General features: G+C 41.6%; 1 protein-coding gene and 1 long non-coding RNA gene across 17 annotated transcripts in view; both read left to right on the top strand.

The window, feature by feature from the left end:
* Positions 1 to 25,592, top strand: part of LOC141573592 (uncharacterized) — a 99,492-nt gene that overhangs the window by 6,514 nt on the left and 67,386 nt on the right. The gene's annotated exons all lie outside the window — the stretch shown is intronic.
* The window catches only part of LOC141573588 (U3 small nucleolar RNA-associated protein 18 homolog), a 43,436-nt gene continuing 19,255 nt past the window's right edge, over positions 1,412 to 25,592 (top strand). For 2 of the 16 annotated variants that reach the window (XR_012499427.1, XR_012499429.1), the window contains exons 1-6: positions 1,412 to 4,066; positions 5,886 to 6,017; positions 8,301 to 8,368; positions 13,352 to 13,590; positions 13,840 to 13,965; positions 14,066 to 14,241. Coding sequence is in view for 1 of the 16 variants with exons in the window: in XM_074342540.1 (XP_074198641.1) it covers positions 2,298 to 2,330; positions 3,954 to 4,066; positions 5,886 to 5,984; positions 8,301 to 8,368; positions 13,840 to 13,862 (336 nt within the window). In the remaining 15 variants the exon portion in view is untranslated. Of the gene's footprint in view, positions 4,067 to 5,885; positions 6,018 to 8,300; positions 8,369 to 11,284; positions 11,416 to 13,351; positions 13,591 to 13,839; positions 13,966 to 14,065; positions 24,046 to 25,592 lie in introns of those variants that run through there. The other 14 variants (XR_012499428.1, XR_012499425.1, XR_012499424.1 and 11 more) reach the window with 14 other exon arrangements.

Below are 25,592 nucleotides of genomic sequence, written 5' to 3'. Positions count from 1 at the left end.
TACTCACAACATTGTAAAATGAGTATAACTTAATCAACAAAATTAAAAAAATAAAATTTAAAAATTTAAAAAATAACTTACACATTACTGTGGATTTCTTACGTTGCTAGTTTTATGTCTCTATTTCAACTTTAGATAGGATGTATAGAAATATATTCAAAGAAATTTAAATAATACAAGTAAAGTCAAAGCATTATTCTTTTTTCTTTTTTCATTCAGCCTCCTTGCCCACAAGACGGGAGGACGTGGTTAACTCCAAAAAAACATGGGCACAGACTAAGAGGCAGACAAGAAAATCATTACAAGTCTCTGCCCAGGGAAGGCAACAGTGCCAGTTGTCTCCTTAAGGATATGCACAGGATGGTTCTTCCCTCACCAGGGGACCAGTCCTAGGGGTCCAATCTCCTGCTCCAGGAGCTAGGTGGTAGCAGAGCCAGCCTTAGGCTGGGTCCCACCCCTGGCTGGGCTCCTGGGGCTGGCCTAGGCTTCGAGTGGGCTCCCTGGGGGAAGTGGAACCAGCAGAGGAAGCCCCTGCTAGGGGAAGACCATGAAGAGAGAAGGGAGCCGCCCTAGCCCTGGTCCCCATCATTCCATGCTTCCCCCTGGTCTAGATCAATCTGACCTGGGCTGACCCTCCCTGCCCCACCCCGGCCCACGCCTTCAGAAGGCTGGCCTAGGGGGGCCCCTGTGTGAGGCACTGGCCTCAAGACCTGATTCTGTAAGATGCTGACAAAAGAAAAAGTAGACATCGAGGCAACAGGAGAGGAACAAAGTAGCCAACACTGGAAGGGACTCAAGACACTAGGACAACCCCATCCCCTACCACTGGGGCACTGGAGCCCCAAAAGCCTGCTGGGCCCTCCAAAACTGTAACAGCCCCTAGAGACCTGGACCTGCCCCTCTCTTCACAAAGATCTTTCTCATCAGGGCCTCCTCATCTCCTGCTGGGTGGGGAAGGAGCCCAGCAGACAATGGGGGAACAATCCTTCAGTCCTGCCCTTCCTCAATGCCTCCCCAATGCACTCCCCTCAGGTTCCTGGGTCTCTCCCTCTCTGTAAAGCACACCACAAACACATCACTGTTCTGAGCAAACAGCACCTCGCTCACTTCTCAAGACCTGTCCTTAGTCCCACTACTCAATGACGGCCCCTAGCCCCTTCTGCCTCTCTATTCCACACCAGCAGGTCTCACCCTGCTCCTATTCTAATTCACGCTATGAAGCCAGCTACTCTGCACCCCTCACCTCCAATGGCAACAGACCTGCTCCATGCCGCACCTGAACACCACAGCTGTCCCCAGTCACTCCCCACTCTGCACTCCCATCACTCCGCCACACTCCCACCTGCCACCACTAACCACTTGGCCCAGCGGAGCTCTGTAACTTTCCCCTTTACTCTGCCTCCACTATTCTCTTCCTCATACCCCATCACCCTTCCTCCACACGCAGTACCCCAACCCCTTGACCCCTGCAGTCCCAGGGTCCAGGCGCTACTGACCAACGTGCCCAGGCCACGGGAGGCCGCGCCTAACGCGGGAACCAGGGGCCTCTGGGTTCAGTCCATGGTTGGGTACAAGGCTGGGGTGGGGGGGGGCGGGGCCTGACCAGGGCTCGCGCCTCCTCAGCGGCAGCCGCGGTTCCGCCCGCCGCCGGCTCCTCGGCAGTTGCCGCTTGGCCCGGGGGAAGCTGGAGGCCGTCGCCGCCTGCCCCTCCCCACCTCGGGCCGCCCCAAGCGAGGGGGGAGTTCGGGGGTTGGGGGGTCTCTGCCGGGCGCGCCTGGGCAGCGCACCGTCTGCCTCCCGCCGCCGGAGGGGCGGGCGGGGGGGAGGGGAATCACAGCACGCCGGAACCGCCTCGCCGCCCGGGCGCGCGCGAGGGGGACATCACTGGACCCACAGCACCGAGGCAACACGGGCCGACCCTTCCCCTCTCCACCCTCCCGCGCAGAGGCAGGCAGGGCGCGGCGCGCGTGCGGCCCCTCCGTTCCCCGAGCTCTGGAATACTTCCTCCCTTCCTCGCAGCTCAGGCGGGTAAAGGCTGTGGCCCGTTCGCCTCAGCTGCGCTGCGCACGCGCAGTGAGGTTCCCCGTGAGCGCCTGCGTTCCTTCTTAAACTGAGAGATGCCGCGGGAACGGAGGAGCTGAATGAGAGCTGACTGGACAGCGGAAGCAACACCGGCCCGCAAGACCCGAATGAAGCCAGACCGGAGAGCCGGAATGGGGCCAGGCGGGCCGGTCTGAAAGTCTGCATTTTCATCCCAGCGGAAACCGCCGGCCCCGCCGCGGGCAGCGGCTGCTGCGATGGCAGTCGCGGCGGCGGCGGAGGAGAGACGCGTGAGGGAGGTCGCGGCGAGTGGGCTGGGCGCCCGGTGGGCGGCGAGCCTCCGGGCCGGAGCCTGGGCGACCTGTGGCGCCGGGGAGCCCTCAGGTGGGAGGGAGCCGGGAACGCGGGCTCGAGGGGTGCCAGATGGAAAGTCTCCGGAGGGCGGAGGCCGCGCCTTTCTCCGCCCCCGAGGGAGCGGCTAAGCCTTTTATGCAGCAGGCGCTCAATACGTTTATTTAGCGAAATGTAGTTGTGAGCATCTTTTCGTGGCTCAGCCTCACAATCTTCTCCCCAGGCTCAGTGTTCCTTCCCTTTTGGTCGTTCCATTGCCTGCCTCAATACCTTGCCGTGATTCAGGGGTTCCACTTGGTTTGTGGAATCAGAATTCGAGGGCACGGGCCTGGGAGTCTTGTGTTTTAACAGCCTCTCAAAGTAGTTGACTGGCTAGCTTTTTAGAACGACTGTTCAACAAATGTTTGTGAGCCTTCTTAGTGCCAGATTTCATTCCTGGCAATGAAGTCCCTGCTTGATTGATTATAATTTTTTGCTCCCCTCTTTTTTCTTTCTTTTTTGTCTTATACTTGGATTTTCTTCCACGATGGGGAGTCCCAGGCATTGTTCTAGGCACTGGAGAAGAAACAGCAATGGATGAAAACTGAAAAAATCCCTGCCTTTTTGGAGGTTATGTTCTAATAGCAGAGGCAGAAGATAAAGTTCAAGTTTGTTAGTGAAGGGCTGAAGAGAAAAAAAATAAAGGCATTTGAGAAAGGGAGATAAGTGTGTGTAGAGGTATGGTCTGTGAAATTTTTCATGGGGTTGCAAGCATAGGCTTACTGAGAATACTCAGTTTGGTAAATGACTGTGGACCTAACAAGTATCATTTGATTGCCAGACCACCTTTGGGTGCTTATGGGAGAGGTTACAGAATCTAGCTGAGAGATAGAGAAATACGACTGGGAAAACGCTGAACCGTGTGACAAGTTTCCTAGTCAGGAAAAGAGCCAGTCTAAGTGAGGTGGGGTTTGTTGGGCTCATAGGCCAGTAGTGGAGCAAATAGAAATCATTTGGACATTTCTGTTGTATAGTTTTGGGAAAGTTTAAGTTGATTTGACTCAAGGTCCAGTTCAGTCAGGGGGTATTCTGTGGTCTGGATTCAGTTTTGATTGTGTAGTTTCTTAAGGGGGTAGGGGGTCAAGAACAGTTTAGAAAAGTGGGGAAGAGATATTCTAAGAATATGAAATAGGATTTAATTATGACAGTCATGTTATTTTGTATTGATGCAAGTCTGTCTCTGGTCCCATGATTTCTGTAGTTCTGTGATTTTTCCTGCCCCCCCCCCCCATCAGCTTACCTTTTGCTGTTCTTGTCTTACTTGGTCTTTTCTTTTCAGCAAGTTGACTTTCTCTTCTTGGCAGTTCCATCTTCCCTTCCATGTCCAGCATGCAGTGCCGTTCTTTAATCTCCTTTTCTTTTCTGTCTCCAGCATTTGCTGTGGTAGCATTGAATCCCATTGTTTCCTCAGAGGGCCATGAAAACAAAGCATGCTGCAAGCTGTATAGTAACTACGAGGTGTGAGTGTCTGCCACCACAGGATATGAGAAACTCAGTGCTTGTGGGCATTTTGTCTTCCCTAGGTTCAGGTACAGGAAGACTCAGGTGACTCAGAAGTGGAGAATGAAGCAAAAGAAGATTTTCCACCTCAAAAGAAGCCAGTTTGGCTGGATGAAGAAGATGAAGATGAGGAGATGTAGGTTGCCTAAGTTTTTTCTTGGAATCTCTCCGGATACTTTAAAAGTGATTTTGCAGTTTTAAGAAAATTCTTTTTTTGAATATATGATTATGTGAAGATTTGAAGAATACTGGAAAAGTTATTCATAGTCCCAACCATTGTTAACATGTTGGCATACATCTCTCTCCTACGCCATATAGAAAAGCTATGAGCACAGTGTTTGGGGTCAGATGAGAGTTTGCCACCTAATTTGGCTAGTTCCTAGATCCTGGGCAAGTTTAGAACCTACCTTTTCTTGTTTGTAAAATGGAAATACAGTAGCTATATCAAGGATCTCAGGATTAAATGAAATAGTATATGTAGAGCTCTTAATGCAGTGTCTGAAATTGAGAAAAGGCTAAAAAAAAAAAAACCAGCTAGCATGCACAGTGTGTACTTTAATAGATGAGAAAGTATTGTATTGCGAGCATTTTATTTTTCTTTTTAGTAAGTTGATATTGAGCATCTTTATGCATAAACTTTTCCCCATTCCTTAAATTATTAAGAAAGTTTCTTTGAGGTAGAGTTACTCAAAGAGCAGACAATTTTATGGTTCTTGGTAAAGACAGCCAGGTTGACCCCGAGGTTTTACCAGTTTACCTTCCCAAGGAAAGGTGTCCGTTCACTTCATTTTAAAAAATAAAGATTTACCTTTTTTCAGACTTTGTCAGTTTAATGGGTGGGAAATATCTACTTAATTTGTGTTGAGAAAACATTTTTTTTGTTTGTCATTGGTATTTCTTAGAAGTGTTTTCTATGATGTATTTATTTATTTGTCTACTGGAGACTGTTTCATTTTGATTTTTTATTTTTAAAATGAAAATTGTGTATATTTAAGGTATAGACTATGATGATTTGCTATAGAGGTAGAACATTTTTTATTGTAATCAAGCTATTTAGTATTTCATTTTTTTTTTCAGTTACTATTTTTATTTGTGGTGAGAACACCTGAAATCTGCTACCTTAACGAATTATGAGTATACAATTCAGTATTGTTAAGTACAGACATGCTGTACATTAGCTCTCTATCCTACATATGTGCAACTTTGTACCCTTTGACCAACAGCTCCCTATTTCCTCCACCTCCTCACCCCTCCAACCATCATTCTGCTCTTTGGTTCTCTGTACTCTACTTTTTTCAGATTCCGCATTTAAGTGAGATCATGCAGTATTTTCCTTCCATGTCTGTTTTATTTCACTTAGCATAATATTCTCCAGGTTCATCCATGTTGTTTCAAATGGCGGGATAAGACTATTTGTTAATGATTTTAGTACATCAGTGCCTTATGTTTTGAGAATTTCAAACCTTTGTATGTCGCATTTATTGCACATTTTCTCCCAGCTTTTTGTTTGCCTTTTAATTTGATGTTGTCTGACACACAGAATGTTTAAGTGTTTATATAGTGAAATTTGTGAGTCTTTTCTTTTGCTGTTGTTTTTAACAGTAAAAAGTTCTTCAGAGAGAGATATTAGCCTATATTTTTCTTTAATCAGTTTTTTAAAGTTTTTTTAAAAATATTTTTAACTCTAATTTACTTGGAATTTATCTTGGTGAATGGCATAAGCTGTGTCTAGAGAAATCATTCTGAATTTGAAATATTAACTCTTCAAAGGATGTACTAGATGATCTGAAATGCTGGAGATTCTTTTTAGCTTGGGGAAGAATGGATAAGATGCATTGAGATGTTCCACATCTTACAAATCTTGACCTATATTGTTTGCTCAAAATACTAAAGGCAACAACTTTTATGTTGAATCTTTAAAAGTCACTTAAAGCATGCTGTTCTGTTTTTTATAGGGTTAACATGATGAACGATCGTTTGCAGAAAGATATGATGAAAAATACTGCTGAAAGTAAACTTTCAAAAGATGAGCTACAAAAGAGACTTAAAGAAGAGTAAATGTCCTTTTCCATTTGTTTTAACAAGAGGTACTTGTAACCAGTAGCTTATTTTGATTTGCTCAGTCTTTGGCCATAACAGCTTCTTGGGTAGTCAGGTTTCCACTGAAACATTAAGCGCATTTGGAAGCATGATTCCGTTTTAGTATTGGGAAGGATGTACAAAAACTTTTTGGAAAAAAACTTGTAATCCCACCACCCACATATAATCAATAACACTCTTTTACTTACTTGTCCATTGGTATTTGGTAAACCATCTCTATTCCACAACTTCTAGGCTCTTTTAGTTGAACAGAGCTGGGAAATACATATTTTGAAATAATGATTTTATATTGATACTTTTAATTCAAACTTACAAATCTTTAAAAGCATTTTAAAATATTGTTTTTGTTTGTATTGAGAACATTTTTTATATTTCTTGCACTTTTAAAAAAGGTTTGTTGAGGTATAGTTTACATATAGTGAAATTCACCCTTTTGAAGTATCAGTCAGTGAATTTTGTTCAGCACATACAGTTATGTAAGCACCAGGACAGTTAACACATGGGATCAAGACACAGAATACTGCCCTCACCCAGAAGGTTTTCTTATACCCTGTGGTAGTCAGCCCTTCTCATCTTCTAACCCCTTTAGCCCCTGACAACAACTGATGTGTTTTCCGTTCTTGCAGATTTGCCCTTTCGAGAATGTTATATAAATACAATAATATAATATGTAGTCTTTTGAATCTGTTGAACCTACTTAGTGCATTTATTATTTCAGATATTTTCTAGCTTTAGGAAATCTTTCCAACTAGATCTTTTGTTTTGTTTAGTTCTTATTTTCCTTTTATTATTTCTTATGTTCTTACTTCCTTTCAATACTTCCTTTCAGTGTTTGTATTAGCTATTTTAAAGTCCTTGTGTGCTAATTCTGTAAGGTCTGTCACTTCTGTGTTTCTACTGACTGCTTTTTCTCCTAGTTATGGCTCATGTTTTTCCACTTCTCTGCATATCTAGTAATTTTGACTTGATTCTGGGCAGCGTGAATGTTGTTCAGTGTCGACTTTGTTTTTTGCTTTTAGTGTTGAACTTTGCCTTGGCAGGCAGTTAATTGAGTCGGAGATCAGTTTGGTCTTTTCAAGATTTATTTTTAGCTTTCTTCTAGAGTAGCATTTATTCTAGGTTGGTTTAGCCCCATTATTAGGGTATGACCCTTCTGGGATCTCTTCTGAATGCTCTGAGTGTTCAATAAGGACCTTCCTTCTGACAGGTTAAACTCAAGTGTCTGAGGTGAGGTTCTGCGCAACTTACAGCTCCCTAGTAGTTCTTTACTTGATCTCACGGAATTTCATCCCATAAGAGTGCAGCTTAGTATTCTGCAGAAGTGTCTGTGGACCCCTATACAGAGATTTCTGGAGCTCTTTCTGCAGTTGACTGTCCCTCAAATTCCTGTTGTCTCACCTTCTTTCAAGTCTGATCTTTTTCTCCTTCGTTTTTGTCAGGGTCTTATAAAAATGCCCTGGGTTGGGGGGTGGTATTGCTCAGTGGTGGAGCACACGCTTACCGTGCACGAGGTCTTGGGTTCAGTTCCCAGTACCTCCATTAAAAAAGAAAAAAATTGCTTTGAGGCGAAAATCCCAGTGATGGCAGGGCTCACCTTATTTCCTTTCTTTTATGGATCATGGTCCTGTGTTGCCTGTTGTCCAGTTTCTGAGAATAGTTTCATATATTTTGTTCAGCTTTCTAGTTAGTTATGGCTAGTGGTCTTAGTTTGGTGGACTTGTCTGTATTTCTGTGTTAAACAGTGAAAATGACTGTTGGCGCTCTTCCATAGGCCAGCCCTGCAGAATGTAACTGTCATGCTTCTCTTGAGGTTACTTTTTCCTATGTGAAATGCTCCCATGTATTCAAAAGATATGTGGTACAGTTCTGTGTCTTTTACTCATCTAGTCATTTTTTTTTCAGACGTGCTCTGTTGTACTGTTGTGTACTCTGTGTGCTGTAGCACTGATGTATAACTACAAAGAGACTTCTTTACTTAGTGCTAAGATCTGGTGTTTTGATATACGCAAATAAGGCAGCTATATAACTAGATGTAAATAATTAACAACAAGTATGTATCTAGGACTAGTTTAAATGGTTAGAAGTTCATGGCAGGCAAGTTGGGACTGCCTTGTGTGAGTAATCTTTCTGTTCTTAAAGATAATAACTTTTATGAAAGAGATTCTGTACATAACTCTCAAGGGTGACCTGTCCTGTACTCTTTAAATGTATCAAGCTCTATGAAAATACAGTGGTTACTATAAAAAATTTTTTTTAATGTCTTTGCTTAGATTCCATCATGCCATGGGGGGAGTACCTGCCTGGGCAGAGACCAATAGATGGAAAACATCTTCAGATGGTGAGTGTTGACACTTCTGTTTAAGTTAATAAATAGATCCCTATTCCTGTTCTGTTGTGAATTTGAGCTTTCTTATGAGGCTCATTAATAGCTGGTGTTTGAAATATGTCTTTTTTTTTTTAATGTCTGGTTTTATAGTCTACCATTCATCTGAGGGAAGCCCTTTCACAATAGTGTAAGGCTTTTAATACCGTATTATCCACTGTAAAGACAATAATGGATGAATTCTATGAGTTTTTTCCTTAACAGAACTATGGTGCATTATGGCATAGGGTTAAGTAAAAATGAATAGTAGTATTATTTCTTGATTCAGAGCCCCTTCTGAAGACATACATGGCAGCTAATGTAGCTGTCCTCTAGGAAATGGAATGTCTTTCAAAGGAGTATATGTCACGTCAGACCCAGATGATTACTCACTTTATAAAAACCTGTCTTTAAACTCTAGATTTTAAGATTGTCTTATTCCAAAACTGTTTTCTGCTTTTTTGATCTTTGACTTTAGATATTTTAAATATGGATGATTTGGCCAAGATCTGATTTGAGTGCTTGGAGTTATAAATTTTAGAGTTGGAATTGACCTTGAAATTCTTGAGGAACTCTAGAGTATATCTTCCCATTTAATGAAGGAGCTCCTTTCTTAGCATCTTTGATACCTGATGAACTTCTATTTGATTTCCACCGTTACCTCTCCCTCCTTTCTCCCCACCACTGTCAGTCCTCATGGTGTTCAAGAATAGGGAGCCCTTACAAAGGGCCAGTTGTTTTATATAATTCTGTTAGAAAACTCTGTTTGTTATTAAGTAGAAATTTACCTTCTGGTTTCTGACCAGATACTTTTAGAGGTTGAGGGACTCTTCTTGCTGTGGCCTGACACTGCAAGAACCTCTTCTGCAACATCTGTCAGATGATCATTTAGCCTCTGCTTAAATATTTCAAATAATGTTGTACTCTTTATTGGAGTATCTCTTCCCCTTCTCCTCTTTTCTTTAAGAACTAATTGTTCTAATTTTTTTTTTTTTTTTTACTATTTTGAAATTAAATCTCCCTACATTCTGTAGTCCTACCTTTTGAAGAGGTATAATCTTACCTCTCTTTCATATAAACTGTTTGTTATTTGCGAAATGTCTTTCCAAGTTCATTTTTAAATATGTTAATCGTCTCTTGTCTTTTAACCTGTTTTTACATGACACAGTTTTCAATCCTTGGTCACCAATTTGCTCTCCTGGTTGAAATATAATTTTATTATCCATTTTAGAATGCTGCATTCATAGAACAACAACATTTTAGATCTGTGTAATTAAAGATAGGTTTATGCTCATTGTTGAAGCAGAAAACCTCCCAGATCCCAGGAGAATTTGTTTTATGTGAGTAAACATAAAACTGGGGTAGTGGGAAGGTGATGCTCTATTTCAGGGACCCAGGTTCACAGAGGTTCTGCCCTCTTCAGGCTGGGTCGTCCACAGTTGCCCGAGATGTGACTATAGGAGAAGAGAGCGGGGCTCACCAAGGGAGGTCTTCACTGGCCCGTCCTGGTGGTGGTGCATGATACTTTCACCTGCGCTTTATTGGCCAGAACTCAGTCACGAGGCCACACTAACTGCATGGAATACCAAGAAATACAGTTTGTCTTTGTGCCCAGGAGAAAAAGGAAATGGATTAGGTCGACAGTGAGCCAGTCTGCTACCATCTGGGATATCAAGTCTAATACCTTAATGGTACAGATGAGGGGAGTCAGGTTCAAAAAGCTCGAAGCGACTTGTCCAGGGTGTATTTACTGGCAGAGTGGTGACTACCACCCCGCTTCACAGTTACCTCCATGATGGTATTCTTACCTATAAATACTACACCGAGTATCTTTAAAAGAGAAGTACTTCCCCCTTTAAACATAATTATAATGCTTTCGTCATACACCTTCAGAAATCAGTAGTAATTTCTTAATATTATGGATTGTTTTATTGTTGCTGTTTTGTTAATTTAATCCTCCCTCCACTCCTGCCTCAGTCTTTTTAGTTTGCTTTGTGTTCTGCTTGGTCTTTATAGTGCTCTTTGAAGTTTTGTAAATTCTTGTCTATTATGTCTTCAAATACTGTTTTTGTTTTTTCTTTCCTTCTGGAATACTAGTTACACGTATGTTAAATTTAAAATATATATATGTATATTCTGTGTTGTTTTCTGTGTTATTTGTCTTTTTGCTCTCTGTACTTCAGTCTGGATATTTTTTTTTTTCTGATCCTTTTTCCAGACCACTGATTCACTCTTCACGTAATTTTGATATTGTGTTAAAAACATCCAATTGGTGTTAATCTTAATTACTGTATTTTCCATTCTAAAGTATCCATTTGGTTCTTTTTTTTAGATAGTCTAGTTCTCTGGCTCAGTTCTGAGTCTTATCTCTAATTATATTGAATATGTTAAACAAAAATTTTAAACATAAAATTATTTTTTATTATTATTTTTCCTTCCAGTTTTATTAAGCTATAATTGACATACAGCACTGTATTGTAAGTTTAAGGTATATAGCATGATGATAACATATATAGCATGATGATTACCACAATAAGTTCTGTGAACATCTGTCATCTCACATACATACAAAATTCAAGAAATAGAAAAGAAATATTTTTCCTCTTGATGAGAAGTCTGAAGATTTACTGTCTTAACAAGTTTCATATATAATGTACAGCAGAGTTATATTTATCATGTTGTACATTATATTCCTAGTAATTATTTATCCTATAACTGGAAGTTGTACCTTCTGACTGCCTTCATTCAGTTCCCCCTCACTTTACCCCCTAGCCTCTGGTAACCACAAGTCTGATCTCTTCTTCTATGAATTTTAAACATAATCTTTTTAAAGTTTGTGTCCGATAATTCCATTATCTAGATCTTCTATGAAAATTGCGTATTTTTCCTTAGGTTTCAGGTCAAGTTGCCGTGCCTTGTCATTATTGACCTGGTTATGTTTCACTGGAGAACAATACTACTGATTAATTAGAGGTCTCGGACAGTGACGTCTTTGGCCAGAGGATCTGTGCATTTGTTTGTGGGTAGGTGGCCAAGGAGCACTAGCAATCCCTGAGCATCTTATTCTAGTGAGGGAGTGTGAGGATTCAAAGCTGGGTTTCAGCTGCTGGGAGATTTTCTCATAATTCTTTGACTTCACCTTTAATTTTATGTTACTCTTTTGTGGCAACAATCCAAAGCCTACTGGTTTGCCAGACCATTTACCAACCTTAGAGGGCTTTGATGCTAGTTTTTGCCTCCTTAACCCTACAGGTGTTTTAAAAACTCTACTTAGCGTCTCAGCCTTCTTTCCTGGAACCATCAGTCATCTCCAGGGGAAAAGCAGCCCTGTTACCTCTCTTTGGAGTTCAGATACACGGTTTGCTGACTTTGAGCTGTCAGTCACCTAGAAGTTCTAGTTCTTTTCCATGTGAGTTGTTCAGCTAGATCTGCTGTTCACCCTGTTGCCAATTTTGCCACAATCTGAATTTCTCCTTTTAAATTAAATGCTGACTCTTATTACAACTTTATTTCATTTCATGTTGTTTCAGTCACCATCTGTGAATGTGTGTCTTTGGTTCCAGAGTTAGGCTTTGATTTTAACCATATATATTGAGGTCTTTGTCGTCATTTTCGTCTCCTTCAAATTTCTTTTGCTGTTTTACTTTTACCAATTGCAGGTTAAATAAAATGATTGAGGTTGGGAGACTGGGAGTTGAAGTTTTAGTTATAGATGTTTGGGGTAGGTAATGGCCATCTCATTGATTCTAAAGATCAGCCTGTGGGTTTATTTGACTTAGATGAAAGTGAAGAGGATGAAGATGATTTGTTGCAAAGGACTGGGAATTTCCTATCCACATCAGCCACTCCTCCTAAAGGAATCTTAAAAGTGAGAGTCAGTGAAACTGGACCTCTCTAGCTAATTACCTTTGAAATCCAATATGCTTCCCAGTTACAAATGTGTTGACTCCCTTTATCTGGGGGATTAAATGTGCTTGCTGTCATCTTGCCTTGATAAATATTTATGTTAGGTTTCTTCCTTTTGCAGAAGTGATGGATAAGATTAAATTATGTCCCCAGGAATCTTGGGAATCTGATTTGATTTCTCCTTTTGCATTTCTTGTCCTTTCTGTTGGTACCAGCCTAGTTTCTACTGCTGTCATCTCTCACCCAGTGCACTGCAGCTTTGTGACTAGACTCTCCATTTCCAAACTGCTCTTTCTACAGTAACCTGAGGGATCTTTGAAAAATAAAACATCATGTTGTGTCACTTTTCACTACTCTGAAAATTTGTGAATTCCTTACCCCAGTCTACACTGCCTTTCACACGATCTGGCTTCTGCCTGCATCTTCATCACATACCTTTCCTCTTATTCCTCACTCAGGCCACACAGGCCTTCTTTCTGTTTCTTGTACATGCCAACCCGTTTTTGCCTCTGAACTTTTGCTCTTACTCATTCTTCTGCTTGTCTGTTCTTCAGACACTGCTGGTGGCCAACTCATTCTTACCTTTCTGCTCAGATGACATCTAGAAATGTCTTTCCTGGCCATCCTATCTAAAGTGGCCTACTAGTTACCTTCTAATTCATCACTGTCTCTCTTGTTTATTGTGGTAACCAAGTGCGTACCCAGCACTTGCTTTGATTAAGTATCAATGACCAGATTTCTCTCTGACACAGGTATTTTCCCCATTATAAAATGGTGGCATGTGTATTGGTGGAGAGGGGACCCTATTATGGTAAATTATTAGAGTGATTTTGTCTCCTCACCCTATGAAGATAATTCATTTAACTCCACATGGGGTGAATTCACCCCTGTTGAAAATGCAGTCACCATTTGTAAATTAGTTACACATAAATAAAAAATAAGAATTAGTGAGTTCAAAAAAAACGTAATCACCATAAAAATTTAACTTCAGTGGTTTCAAACAAAACATATATATGATACTTTGTTTTCTATATAATTGAATTTTTAATGCAGAGGAGAAAACCTGTGAAAACAGAAATAACTGAAAGTAGTCCAAATGACGCATGAACTCATCACCGCTTTAAACTATCAACCACGTACCCTGAGAGGAGAACACAAGCAACTGCCAACCGGAGAACCACGGGGATGCCTACCCAGTGCCTCTTACCTCTGTACCATGAATGCACAGATGCCGGAGTAGGAGTTTTAAGTAAAATTTCTCTGGACATAAAAGTCTCCCAACCCGAATGGATGTATGTTGGGGAAGTAACTATATTCTAAGGCCTTAATGATTTAATCCCTTTCTTTGAAAGATGGTAAAAATGGATTCTTTTACAGCAGAATGACTTGCTGGTTGTTAGCAGAGCTGTGTTCTTCTGGTTACCATTCCAGTGCACTTTGTTCTGCATTGCGAACTACTTTATAATGTTTTTTCTTATGCTTTAAAGAAAATAATGTTAACCTGTTTGAATTGATAAAATTCCAGTTTTATTTTTCTGTAGATGAAGAACTGCCAACACGCTAACACTGAACGTCCTACCACTGCTCGGGTCTCGTCTGTGCAGTACCACCCCCGTGCACAGGTTGTGATGGTCACTGGACTAGATGACGCTAAATCACTCTTTCAGGTGGGCATTTTTAAATGAAGACTTGTAGTGAGAAGTGTTTATAGTCAGCATACAGGGTTTGTGGAAGTAAGCAAAAGGAATATTTTGTACTTCCTTATAGGTTGATGGAAAAACAAATCCTAAAATTCAGAGCATCTGTTTGGAAATGTTTCCAATCTTTAAGGCTTGTTTCAGTGCTAATGGAGAAGAGGTTTTAGCCACGAGCACTCACAGCAAAGTTCTTTATGTCTATGATATGCTGGCTCTGAAAGCTAATTCCTGTGCATCAAGGAAGAGGTAAGGTTTCTATTGAACACATAACTGAGCCCTCCCCAGCCCCCTCCACCCTCCAGCCCACAGCCGAGTTCATTTAAGAGTACTTACAACCACTTCTTTTTTCCCTCCCCTTAGAATTCTTAAAAATAAGTTTGTTTGGTTTTAGTATTTGGAAAATGTTGTGTTGTTGGGATAATACGGTTGAAGGAAAACAGTGAACTGCCTTTTTTTTTTAAAACATTTATTTTGGTGGGGGTAATTAGGTTTATTTATTTATTTATTTTTATGGCGGTGCTGGGGATTGAACCTAGGACTTTGTAATTGTGCCTGCTAAGCACATTCTCTACCATTGAGCTATATCCTTCCCCTTGAACTGACATTTTATTAAGCACTTAGGAGAAAAACCGTAATTTGAAAATAAATATTCTCCTAGACCAGGAAAGCAGTTGCAAATACTTGGCTGTAAATTAGCAAATTGCTACAGCAGAAAGAGCACGAGCCTGGGACTTAGAAGACCTGGGTTCTAATCATTTCACTTTTCTCATCTTCAGGAAATTTGGAAACCTCCAGTTCTACGTTTGTTATAATAGAATTTTGGTTTACATTTAAAGGAAGTAAAGCACTGCTTTTGGAGGTTGTAATGTATTTTAAAGAATGAGCTAGTTAAAAAATACTTTTTTTATCAGATGAAAATGTATCTTTCCCTTGCGTTCTCCTACTGCTTTTACCACAAAATATAGAGACACCGTCATGAATCCTTTGGGAAGCAGAGTCACTGTAATGAAGCTGGTTGCGTTAACGTTATAAATCAGGGCGCTGGCGTGGGCATGGGCTGGCTCCCTGGCGGTCTCGCTGTTGAGCTGCACATGTGTGGGGCGGTAAAGGACAGGTCTTGCTCTGTACAGCCTTTGTTCTACTAGTGGTTAAAAGTGAGTAAGGCCAATTATAGAGACATTTATGCTGTTTATTTTCAGTGTTTGTAGTCTTTTCTTTCCTGTGTTCCTGACACTTTTCAGTGATCCTTTTGAAATAGGTTCTTAATTTATCTATTTATGCTTTAAACCAGTGCTTTTCAAACATGAATGTGCATATAGATCACCTGGGGCTCTTGTTAACGTGCAGGTTTTGATTCCGTTGTTCTGAGGGGGGGCCTGATTCTGCGTTTTAACAAGCTCTCGGATGGTGCTGATGCTGCTGAGCCACGGACCTCCCTTTGAGTTCACAACCTTAAACCATCTCCTCACATTGAAACAGAAAACAACGTGTAGTAGTTATCGCTCTTAAATAGTATTCCACTAATCGGGAGGAATGGGCTTTGGTCCTTCCTGCATTGCATCTTCCTGGGAAAAGCAGACCAGGGGTGGCTGAAATCTGGTAGTTACCGGTGTTCACTGTGGATCCACGGGTGTGCAGGGTTGTGTATTCGACCACCAGCTTCTTCTAAGACATGGCAGTTATCTTTCCCTTCTAATATTTTTCATCTTCTTACCTCAATAAGTATAGCTTGGTAATAATGATGATGATAATAATAGTAATGGTAAATCAAATGTATTTCTTTTTTGGTGATATGCTATTGAATATAATCTCAGTTTCTTGTTATTATAAAACACTGTAACTCAAGAAATTAATTAAGGACGGTAGAACAAGGATATACAAGCCTTATGTGTATGCAAACTCTTCATGCGCTGGACATGTTGAATGATGATTCTTGCCATCGCTGCATCTGCTTAAATTTTTACTTTTGTCTCACGGTATCAAAGAACTTCTAATTTTTGTCCATTCTGAGAAGAACGGACAAGAACTCCAGGTCAAGGGTATCTGCTTAAATTTTTACTTTTGTCTCACGGTATCAAAGAACTTCTAATTTTTGTCCATTCTGAGAAGAACGGAGAAGAACTCCAGGTCAAGGGTATGATCATGCCAGTATATGTCTTCCCAGGAAGCTGCATTCAGAGAACAGCACGTTGAGCCTAATAACCACAACCAGACAGCGTCCCTTTTCTGTTTATCTGAGAATTTGTTGCTAATGTTTGCTGATTTTACTTGTTTATAGAACCCATGAGAAATGTGTCCTTGCAATTTAATCAGCACCCTTTTAATTAACGTGTTGTTGTTGGACCAGTTGTTTGGACTACTCTCAAGTTCTGTTAAATTGAAGATAATTAATTTTGTGGGGTACCCAAACCCCCAAAGGATTGAGAATCTACTGCTGTGTCCCTGCTGTGAACTGGTCCGAGAGAGGCTAAGGCATAGGGATCTGTCCATGACCCGTCTGTGGTCCCAGCAGGATCCTAGTTTTCCGTTTACCATCAAGGCAGCTAAATAGCTTTGGTTGCTTCATTTAGCTTTGTGATTTTTTTTTTTCCTGGAACTTTTCATATTGAATTGTGTGCATTCTTTATGCGTTTTGGATGTGAACCCCTTATCAGACATACCATTTGCAAATACCTTCTCCCGTTCAGTAGGTTGCCTTTTCATTTTGTTGATGGTTTCCTTCACTGTGAAAAAGCTTTTAAGTTTCATTGGATGCCATTTGTTTATTTTTGCTCTTGTTGCCCTTACTTGAGGAGACATATCCAAAAAAGAATTGCTGGCTAAGACCAGTGTCAAATAGTGTACTGTCTGTTTTCTTCTGGGAGTTTTATGGTTTCAGGTCTTACATTTAGGACTTTAATCCAGTTTGGATTTATTTTTGTGGATGATATAAGAAAATGTTCTAATTTCATTGTTTTCCATGAAGCTGTTCAGTTTTCCGAGCACCGCTTATTGAAGAGATTGTCTTTTCCCCATTGTATATTCCTGCCTCCTATGTCACATTTGCCATATTTGTGCATGGGTTTATTTCTGGGCTCTCTATTCTGTTCCACTGATCTAGGTGTCTGTTTCTGTGCCAGCATCATACTGTTCTTTTTTTTTTTTTTAATGGAGGTAAATAGAACCCGGGACCTTGTGCATGCTAAGTGTGTGCTCTGCCAGTGAGCTGTACCCTGCAGCTTTTTGTAGCTTTGTGGCATATTCTGAAGTCAGGGACTGTGATACCTCCATCTCTGTTCTTTTTTCTCATGATTGCTTTGCCTGTTTGGGGTCTTTTGTGGTTCCATTCAAATGTTAGGATTCTTTGCTCTAGCTCTATGAAAAATGTCATGGATATTTTGATAGGGATTGCATTGAATCAGTAGATTGTTTTGGGTAGTGTGGACAATTTAACAATATTAATTCTTCTCATTTGTGAACATGGGATGTCTTCTCATGTATTTATACCATCCTCAATTTCCTTCATTGACGTCTTAGAGTTTTCAGAGTAGAGGTCTTTCATCTCATTGGTTAAATTGCTTCTTAGGTATTTTATTCTTTTTGATGTGATTGTAAATAGAATTGTTTTCTTGATTTCTTTTTTGGATAGTTCATTATTAGTGTATAGAAAAGCAAAAGATTACTATATATTAATGTTGTATTCTGCACTATTACTGAATTCATTTATTAGTTTTAATAGTCTAGAAGATACCCTGTGTCTTCTGATTGGAGCATTTTGTCCATTGACATTTAAAGTGATTATTGATAGGTAGGTACTTACTGCCATGTTGTTGTTTTCTGGTTGTTTTTGTGTTTCTTCCCTGTTAATTTCTTTTTCTTTTAGTTTCATTCCTTATGGTTTATTTCTTTAGGGTTATGTTTGGGTTCCTTTCTGTCTAATTTTTGTGTATCTATTGTAGGTTTTCGATTTGTGTTTACCATGGAGTTCATGTGTGTCTACCTATAACTATAGCTACTTGCTTTAAGTGGACAGTCATTTAAGTTTAGGCACATTCTGACGGGTCTACATGTTCACCCCCCAACCACATTTTGTGTCCTTGATGTCAGTGTGATGGCAAACAGAATCTTGATGCCCACCCCTTACCTATTATTGTGGTTATAGTTCATTTTACAGCTTCAGTCTTTTAACCATCATACTAGCTTATTTAAATGATTAATCCACTGCTTTTCTTATATATTTGCCTTTACCATTGAGATTTTTCTCTTTCTATATTTTCTTACTTCCTGTTACAGCCTTCTCTTTTTCACTTAAAGAAGACCCTTTAACATTTCTCATAAGGTCAGTTTAGTGGTGATGAACTCTTAGTTTTTGCAGTCTGGGAAACTCTTTATTCCTCCCTTAATTTTGAATGATAACCTCTCTTGGTAGTGCATCCTAAGTTGAAGGTGTTTGTTTGTTTGTTTGTTTGTTTTTTAGCATTTTAAGTACATTATGCCACTCCTTTCTGGCTTGCAAAGTTTCTGGTGAAAAGTCAGCTGATAGCCTTATGGATGTGACTGAAAATTCTCTTTTAATTTTTAACTTCTACCATTTTAATTACATGTTTTGGTGTGGGTCTCTTTGAGTTCATCTTATTTGGGACTCTCTGTGCTTCCTATACAAGGATATGTGTTTCCTTCTTTGGGTTAGGGAAGTTGTCGGCCATGATTTCATCAAATACATTTTAGACCCCTTTCTTTTTTCTCCTCTGGGACTTTTATAATGTGAATGTTAGCATGGCTGATGTCGTCCCAGAGGTCCCTTAGACTATTCTTATTTTTTAAGATGTGTTTTTCTTTTTACAGCTCTGAATGGGTGATTTACATTTTTCTGTTTTTCAGATCACTTATGCGTTCGTCTGTGTCACCTAATCTACTGTTAATTCATTTAGTGTATTTTTTGTTTCTGTTAGTGTATTCTTCTGCTCTGTCTCATTCCTTTTCAGTATTTTCTAGTTCTCTGTTGAAATTCTCACTGTATTCACCTATTCTTTTCTTGCTTTCAGTTGTCACTTTTATTACTATTGCTTTGAACTGTTTATCAGGTAAATTATCTCTGCTTCAAATTAGGGTTTTTTTTTCTCCTGGGTTTTATCTTGTTCTTTCATTTGACATATATTCCTTTGTTTTCTCATTTTGTTTAACTTTCTCTGTATTTTATATTTATGAAATCGGGTGAAACAGCTGCCTGTCCTGGTCTTGAAGGCTTGTCCTTGTGTGGGAACATCTCTGTGCAGCCTGCCTGTGCCCAGAGGCTTTGGTGTGAGAACTGGATCTGAAGTAAGCAGGGGCCATAGTTTCTCCTGGGGTGTGCTGGCAGCCGCTGCCTTGATGGGGGGTAAGGCTGGAGTTGGAGGGGAGAGCTGAGCCAGATGTGAGCTGTGGCTTCTCCTAGCTTGTAGTCCTATCAGGGATGGGCCCAGAGCCCAAGGGGCTGGAGCAGGAGCCCTGAGGGAGTTGGGCTTCTCCCCAGTGTGATGGCAGCCTCTGCCTTTGTTGGGGGTGTGGCTCGGGCCAGAGGGCTTGGGGCTATATTTCTGTGCTGGTTCTACCTGTCCCCGCAGTGTGGATGCCTTGGTTGTGGTGCAGTCAGGGCTGAGATGTTGGAGCTGCATTACTGAGCTGTCTCCTTCCCTGGTGCATGTGTGCACGTGCATCATGGTAATGGTGGTCTCCTCCTTGGCTAGAGGCATGTCCGGGCCTGAGCTGGCTCTGCTTCTTCCCCAGTGTGCACACGCATGTGCATGGTGGGAACGGCGGTCTCCACCCTGGCTAGTGGCAGGGCCTGGCCGAGCCAGCTCTGCTCCCTCCATGGTACGTACATACACCGGCAATTGTGGGCTCTGCTCTGGCTAGAGGCAGGGCTGGGGCCTGACCTGGCTCTGCTCCTTCCCTGGTGAGAACGTGTGCATTGGCAGTGGTGGCCTTCTTCTCAGTGGGAGGCAGTGGCTGAGCAGGATGTGCTGGAGCCAGAGCCTAGTGTGTGCTGAGGGACCTGCTGGGGTGGTCCTGGCAGGCTGGCCAGAGCACAAGGCAGTTTTCTATCTGCTACTGGGTCTGGGATCCAGCAAGTGTGTGCGCAAGTCCTTCAAGAGCAGTCTCAGCTTATTCCAGCCCTCTGGTAAGCCCTTCTTGGTTTTCAAACCAGATAAAGGGGCTTATCTTCCTGATGTTGGACCCTAAGGCTTGGTTTACTTAATATGTGGCTTGAATCCATTGATCCCCAGGGAGGATCCCTGAGCCGCTCCTCTCTGGCTCACCCACCAGGCGTGTGGGTTCTTAATAGATTGCTTCTCTTCCCCTCCTATCAGACTCCATGTGGTTCTTTCCTTACACCCTTGGTGGTAGAAGAGTCATTCTGCTCATTTTTGGATCATTATCACTGAGACTTGTTCTGTATGTATTTGTCATTTTGATTGATTAATGGGGGAGGTGAGCTCAGGGTCTTCCTCCTCTGCCATATTGATCCTGCCTCACCAGAGAAGGATTTTAAAGAGTTGTTATAACTCTTTTAACTCTCTGCCAATCCCAGATAAACCCATCTTTGTTGGAGAAACATATGGTGGTCTGTTTGTCTCAGATCAATAGCCCAATGGCAAACAAGGAGAATAAACAGATGTGTCTGTTTATGTGTCTGAAATAAAGGAAAACATGTGACCAATGAGTAAAATTATGTAGAATCTCAGCAGAAAAATTAAAAATAAAAAAAAATAGAATTTATAGAACTGAAAATTATAATTACTTGGAATAAGAATACACTGGTCTTTACTGTTTTAACTTCCATTATTCAGTGGCATCTTGGAGGTAAACCCCATAGCACCGTATAGGACCTAATAGACTGTAAAAAACTATTTGTTGAAGTGGAATTAGTCATAAACCTGCCCTCTGGAGCTACTCAGGATAAATATAACCCCTTTGATAGTAGGAAGATTCTAAATATTAGAAAGTCACAACCGTCACATATTTCTGTGATTGTTGCTTTTGAACAGTGACCATTGGAGGAGAGCTGGATATGTATGTCTCAGAGGACCTGTTGTCCCTTCTGTCACCCAGATTTTCCTCATTGTTTGTTTCTGTTTGAGATGCTGGTCAGATGCTTCCATTTGCATCTGTAGGTGATGGGAAATGAATAGCCAGAAGTTGGTAAAGGATCCAGGACATGGTCCCTTTCAGTCTGAGCTCGATAGGCAGCGGGCCATTGTGGTTGAGAGCATAGATTATGGAGCCAGACCACCTGGGTGTGAATCGTAGCATCACCACGTACTGTGTGACCATGGGCAGCTATTTAACTTTCCTAGGTCTGCGGTTCCTCATGTATAAAATCGGGATAACAATAATACCAATAAGGGAAACTAATATTTTTAAAGCGTGAAAAAAATTAATAAAGGGAAACCTCAATTAAATAGTCGACAGAACAGAATGGGGCGCTCTCTTCCCTTGCCACGATAGCAGAGCCTAACCAGGAAGAAGAAAGAGTTCTCTTCTTTCCAGCCAAGAGCTCAGCCATTGAAAAGCCGTGGACTCTTTGCTCACTGTAGCCCTCCCAACTTCCTTTTCCTCTCTATAAGAGTGTTCTCCATCCCTTGTCATGTGGGGACTTGCACATGGTTCACCATGGTTGCAGACCCCAGATTGCAATTCTCTGGCAATCCCAGATAAACCCACCTTTGTTGGAGAAACATATGGTGGTCTGTTTGTCTCAGGTCAATAGCCCAATGGCACACAAGGAGAATAAACAGATGTGTCTGAACAGACAGATAGAAAGGGTGATAAAGAGAAACTGCCAAAGAGGTCATGGCTGGGGACTTTCCAGAAGTGGAAAAAAAAAAAATCCTTAGATTAGGAAAAAAAAATCTCACCACATCCTAAGCATGGTGAAAAAACAAACAAACAAAAAAATCTATACTCATTTCACATGTTAGTGAAACTTCAGAGCATCAAAGATCAAGAAAAAAAAAATTTAGTACCAGAAAACAAGGAATAAGAATATGACATCAGAGTCTTCATCAGCAACACTGGAAGCCAGAAAACAATAAAACAATATTTTCAAAGGGATAAAGGATAACAAAGTTGGACCTACAGTTGTGAACACAGCAATTCTGTCCTTGGAGAGTAATGGTAGATTAAGTACATTTTCAGACATCATTTGAAAGAAAAAGTGAATCTAGAAAGATGCAGTGGGTTGGAATAAGAAATAGTGAGCAAATAAATCAGCTAAATATATTGGCAAATCTAAATAACCATCATTAATGTTATTGTGTTTAGTTCCTGGTGCCAAAATTTGGGATCACAAGAATGTGGGAGCGGGGAGGGAAGAGCACGGAGGGCAGGCAAGAGTACCGTGTATCAGATGCTGCTGTGTCTCCACTCATGTCCTCTCAGCTTCTCCTCCAATTTCAGCCAAAGCTCTAGCCAAGTCTTCCCAGGGGCTCAAGTGAAACACACTTGAAGTTTCGGCTCCAGGACTTCTGGAGTTAAGACCTCCAGGGGCGGCCCTTAAACAGAGGGGATGGGAGCTGTTGGATGAGTACTTCTACCGCTAACTCTTCACAATTTTGGAGAAGCCTTTGTAGGCTTTGCAGAAGGTCCCCACCCGAACTGAGCCCAAATCGCCCATGGCAGAGACCTCAGTATCACACTCAGAGTGGCTTTCTCTCCATCCCTCACTCTGCCCGCCCCACTCTCCAGCTTCCTGCCAAGACCTCCCAGATCAACCGCCTAACACTCGAGACCTTATCACAAGCTTTGCTTTCAAGAGGACTCTGAGCTAGGACACTAAGGCTGTTGTCTTCCTCATGGTCACAGAGGTGCAGATTGCTTGTTTACTGAGATATAGTTTACATCCATTAAATAAATTCCATGGTTGTAAAGTCAGTGGTTTTAAATACATCCACCAGAGTGTACAACCATCCCCACTATCTAATTTCAGAACATTTTCATTGCTTCAAGCAGAAATCCTGTCCCCATTAGTAGTCAGTCCCCAATTCCGCCACTAATCTACTTCCTGTTTGTATGGATTTGCCCATTCTGGACATTTCATAGACATGGAATCACATAACACATGGTCTTAAGTGACTGGCTTCTTCCATTGGCATGTCTTCAAGGTTCATCCATGCAACATACATTGTGGTCCTTCATTCCTTTTTATGGCAGAATGATGTTCCATTGCATGGCAGAGCAAAACATGGAAGGCGGGCTTAAGTTGCAAGATAGTTTAATAGTCAAGAAGCAGTACCACAGGCGTGTCCATTTAGAAATACAGGAGTAAATATTTTAAAAATCAGTTACAAAGGAAGTAAGAAAGTGATTGCCCGTGGGGAAGAAGAAACAGAAAGAAAGGAACAACATACAGATATTTTCCTAAACAAACCTCAAATGAAACTATCTCATTCTTTAAAGTATATACACATATAACCAATTGAAATAAAAACTAAAATAAGAAAAAAAAGGAAAAAAGCATGATAAATAGAAAATACAAAATAAGATATCAAACTAAGTCTAAATATATCCATCACAGTACATTTAAATTGCTTAACTTTATCTATTAAGAAAACTAAGCCTTTCAAAATGGATAAAATCCAATCATGTTGTATTGTTAGAGACACACCTAAAAAACAACTAGAATATGGAAATACTGACATACGAAGGATGGACAAAAATATCCTTCCCAGGCAAGTACAAAAGAAAGAGGAAAGTTGGTGTGGCAATAGTGATGTCAGACAAACTAAAACTAGGGACGAAAGGCATTAAGAGTAAGATGGATATTTCATACTAGTAAAATGGACAATCCATTAATGAGATTCAGCAGTCATGAACATGTCCATCATGTTTTTCTTTTTATTGTGGTACAAAACACATAACATAAAATTTATCACCCTAACCATTTCTCAGTGTACACTTCAGTAGAGTTAAGGATATTCATATTGTGCAACCATCACCACCATCCATCTCCAGAACTCTTTCCTCTTGCAAAACTGAAACTGTAACCCATTAAACAATAACTCCCCATGTCCCCACCCCCTCTAGAAACTACCCTGGACACCATCGTTCTATTTTCTGTCTCTGAATTTGACTACTCTAAGTACCTTATATGAGTGGAATCATACAATACTTGTCTTTTTGTGACTGGTTTATTTTACTTAGCATAATGTCCTCAAGGTTCATCCATGTTACAGCATATGTCAGAATTTCCTTCCTTTTTAAGATTGAATGATATTCCATTTGTTGTATGTATGTACCACACTTTGTTTATCCACTCTCTGTCCATGGACACTTGGGTTGCTTCTACCTCATGGCTATTGTGAATAATGCTGCTATGAATATGAGTATGAATGAGTCAATCAGTAATCAATCAACAGCCATTTATCGACCCCTCACCATTGGCTAGGCACGGCTCCAGGTTCGGGGGTTACAGCAGTGAACATCCTGAACTGGGGAGGCTTATGCTTTAGGGGCGGCAGTCAATATGCACACAAATGGCACAGTCACGTGACGGCAGGTGCTGGTTGATGAAGATGAACTCAGGCCATGATGGTTCACAGAGACTGTAGTGAGCTGGGGGCTGCTTTAGCCAGGGGGTTGGTCTGAGAAAGCCTGTTCAAAGAAGGTGAAATTTGTGTCGAGACCTGAAAAGTAAGAAGGTAGCTAAGACCCGTGGAGGAAACATTCCAGGCAGAAGCAGCAGGAGCAAAAAAGCCCAAGCGTGGACTCAATCTGGAGCGTTAAAGAAGACAGGATATTGAGGCTGGAGAGTAGCACAGAGGTGGGCAGAGGCTTGAGGACAGAGAGGGAACCAGGCCAGGAGTTGGGGTGGTGGGACGAGTTGGGGCGGGGCTGTGCGTGGGGGCGGGGCTATGTGCAGGGGCGGGGCCTGTAGGCTGGGCCAGGCTAGGGTTGCCTTGAGGGCAATGGTGCAGGTAAGGGAGCTCTGCAAGGTTTCAAGCAAGGAGAGGACATGAGTTGCTTTACTGCCACGTAGAAGGTGGATTTTAACGGGGTCAGAGGTGTGGTGGGGACTGGAGTTAGGCGTGCACTTAACAGCACTGAAGTAGGGAACGCAGAAACCTGTAGAACCACAAGGAGAAGCTGAGAAATCTATTAATCACAGTGGGGAATTTTAACCTCTGGATGAAGGAGTGCCTCTCTCAGCCCCGCCCCTGTCGCCCTGCAGTTCCCACTTCCTCCCAAGCCCTCTGTCGCCATGCCCCTCCCACCATGCCTCACCCCACCTCTTCGCATCACCTCCCTTTTCTTCCCAGAGCCTTCTGGCCCCTCCCGGCACCTGAATGTCACTGCCAGATCCTCCAGGCCTACTCCAGGCCCTAACATCCTTCCAATGACTAGCCCCCATCCCCAGCTCTCCTGGCCTCTTCCAGGTTCTCCCGATTTACCTCTTCCCTTCCATGTCCCCCACTCACCTCCACAACATTTCTCTTATTCCACCCTGTCTGGAATCTCAGCTCCTTTTCGGTTCCAGTCTCTCTCTGGCAACTCAGATTCCCAAATCATCCCCAGTTCTATTTCATCCAGCTCCCCTAGTCCCTTCCTAACCCTCCCAGACACTCAGTCTTTTAATACCT

The sequence above is a fragment of the Camelus bactrianus genome, chromosome 16 (assembly GCF_048773025.1).
Source record: "Camelus bactrianus isolate YW-2024 breed Bactrian camel chromosome 16, ASM4877302v1, whole genome shotgun sequence".
NCBI classification, from domain to species: Eukaryota; Metazoa; Chordata; class Mammalia; order Artiodactyla; family Camelidae; genus Camelus; species Camelus bactrianus.
Note: the sequence above shows the minus strand (reverse complement) of the source record. Positions and strands in the feature narration are given on the sequence as shown.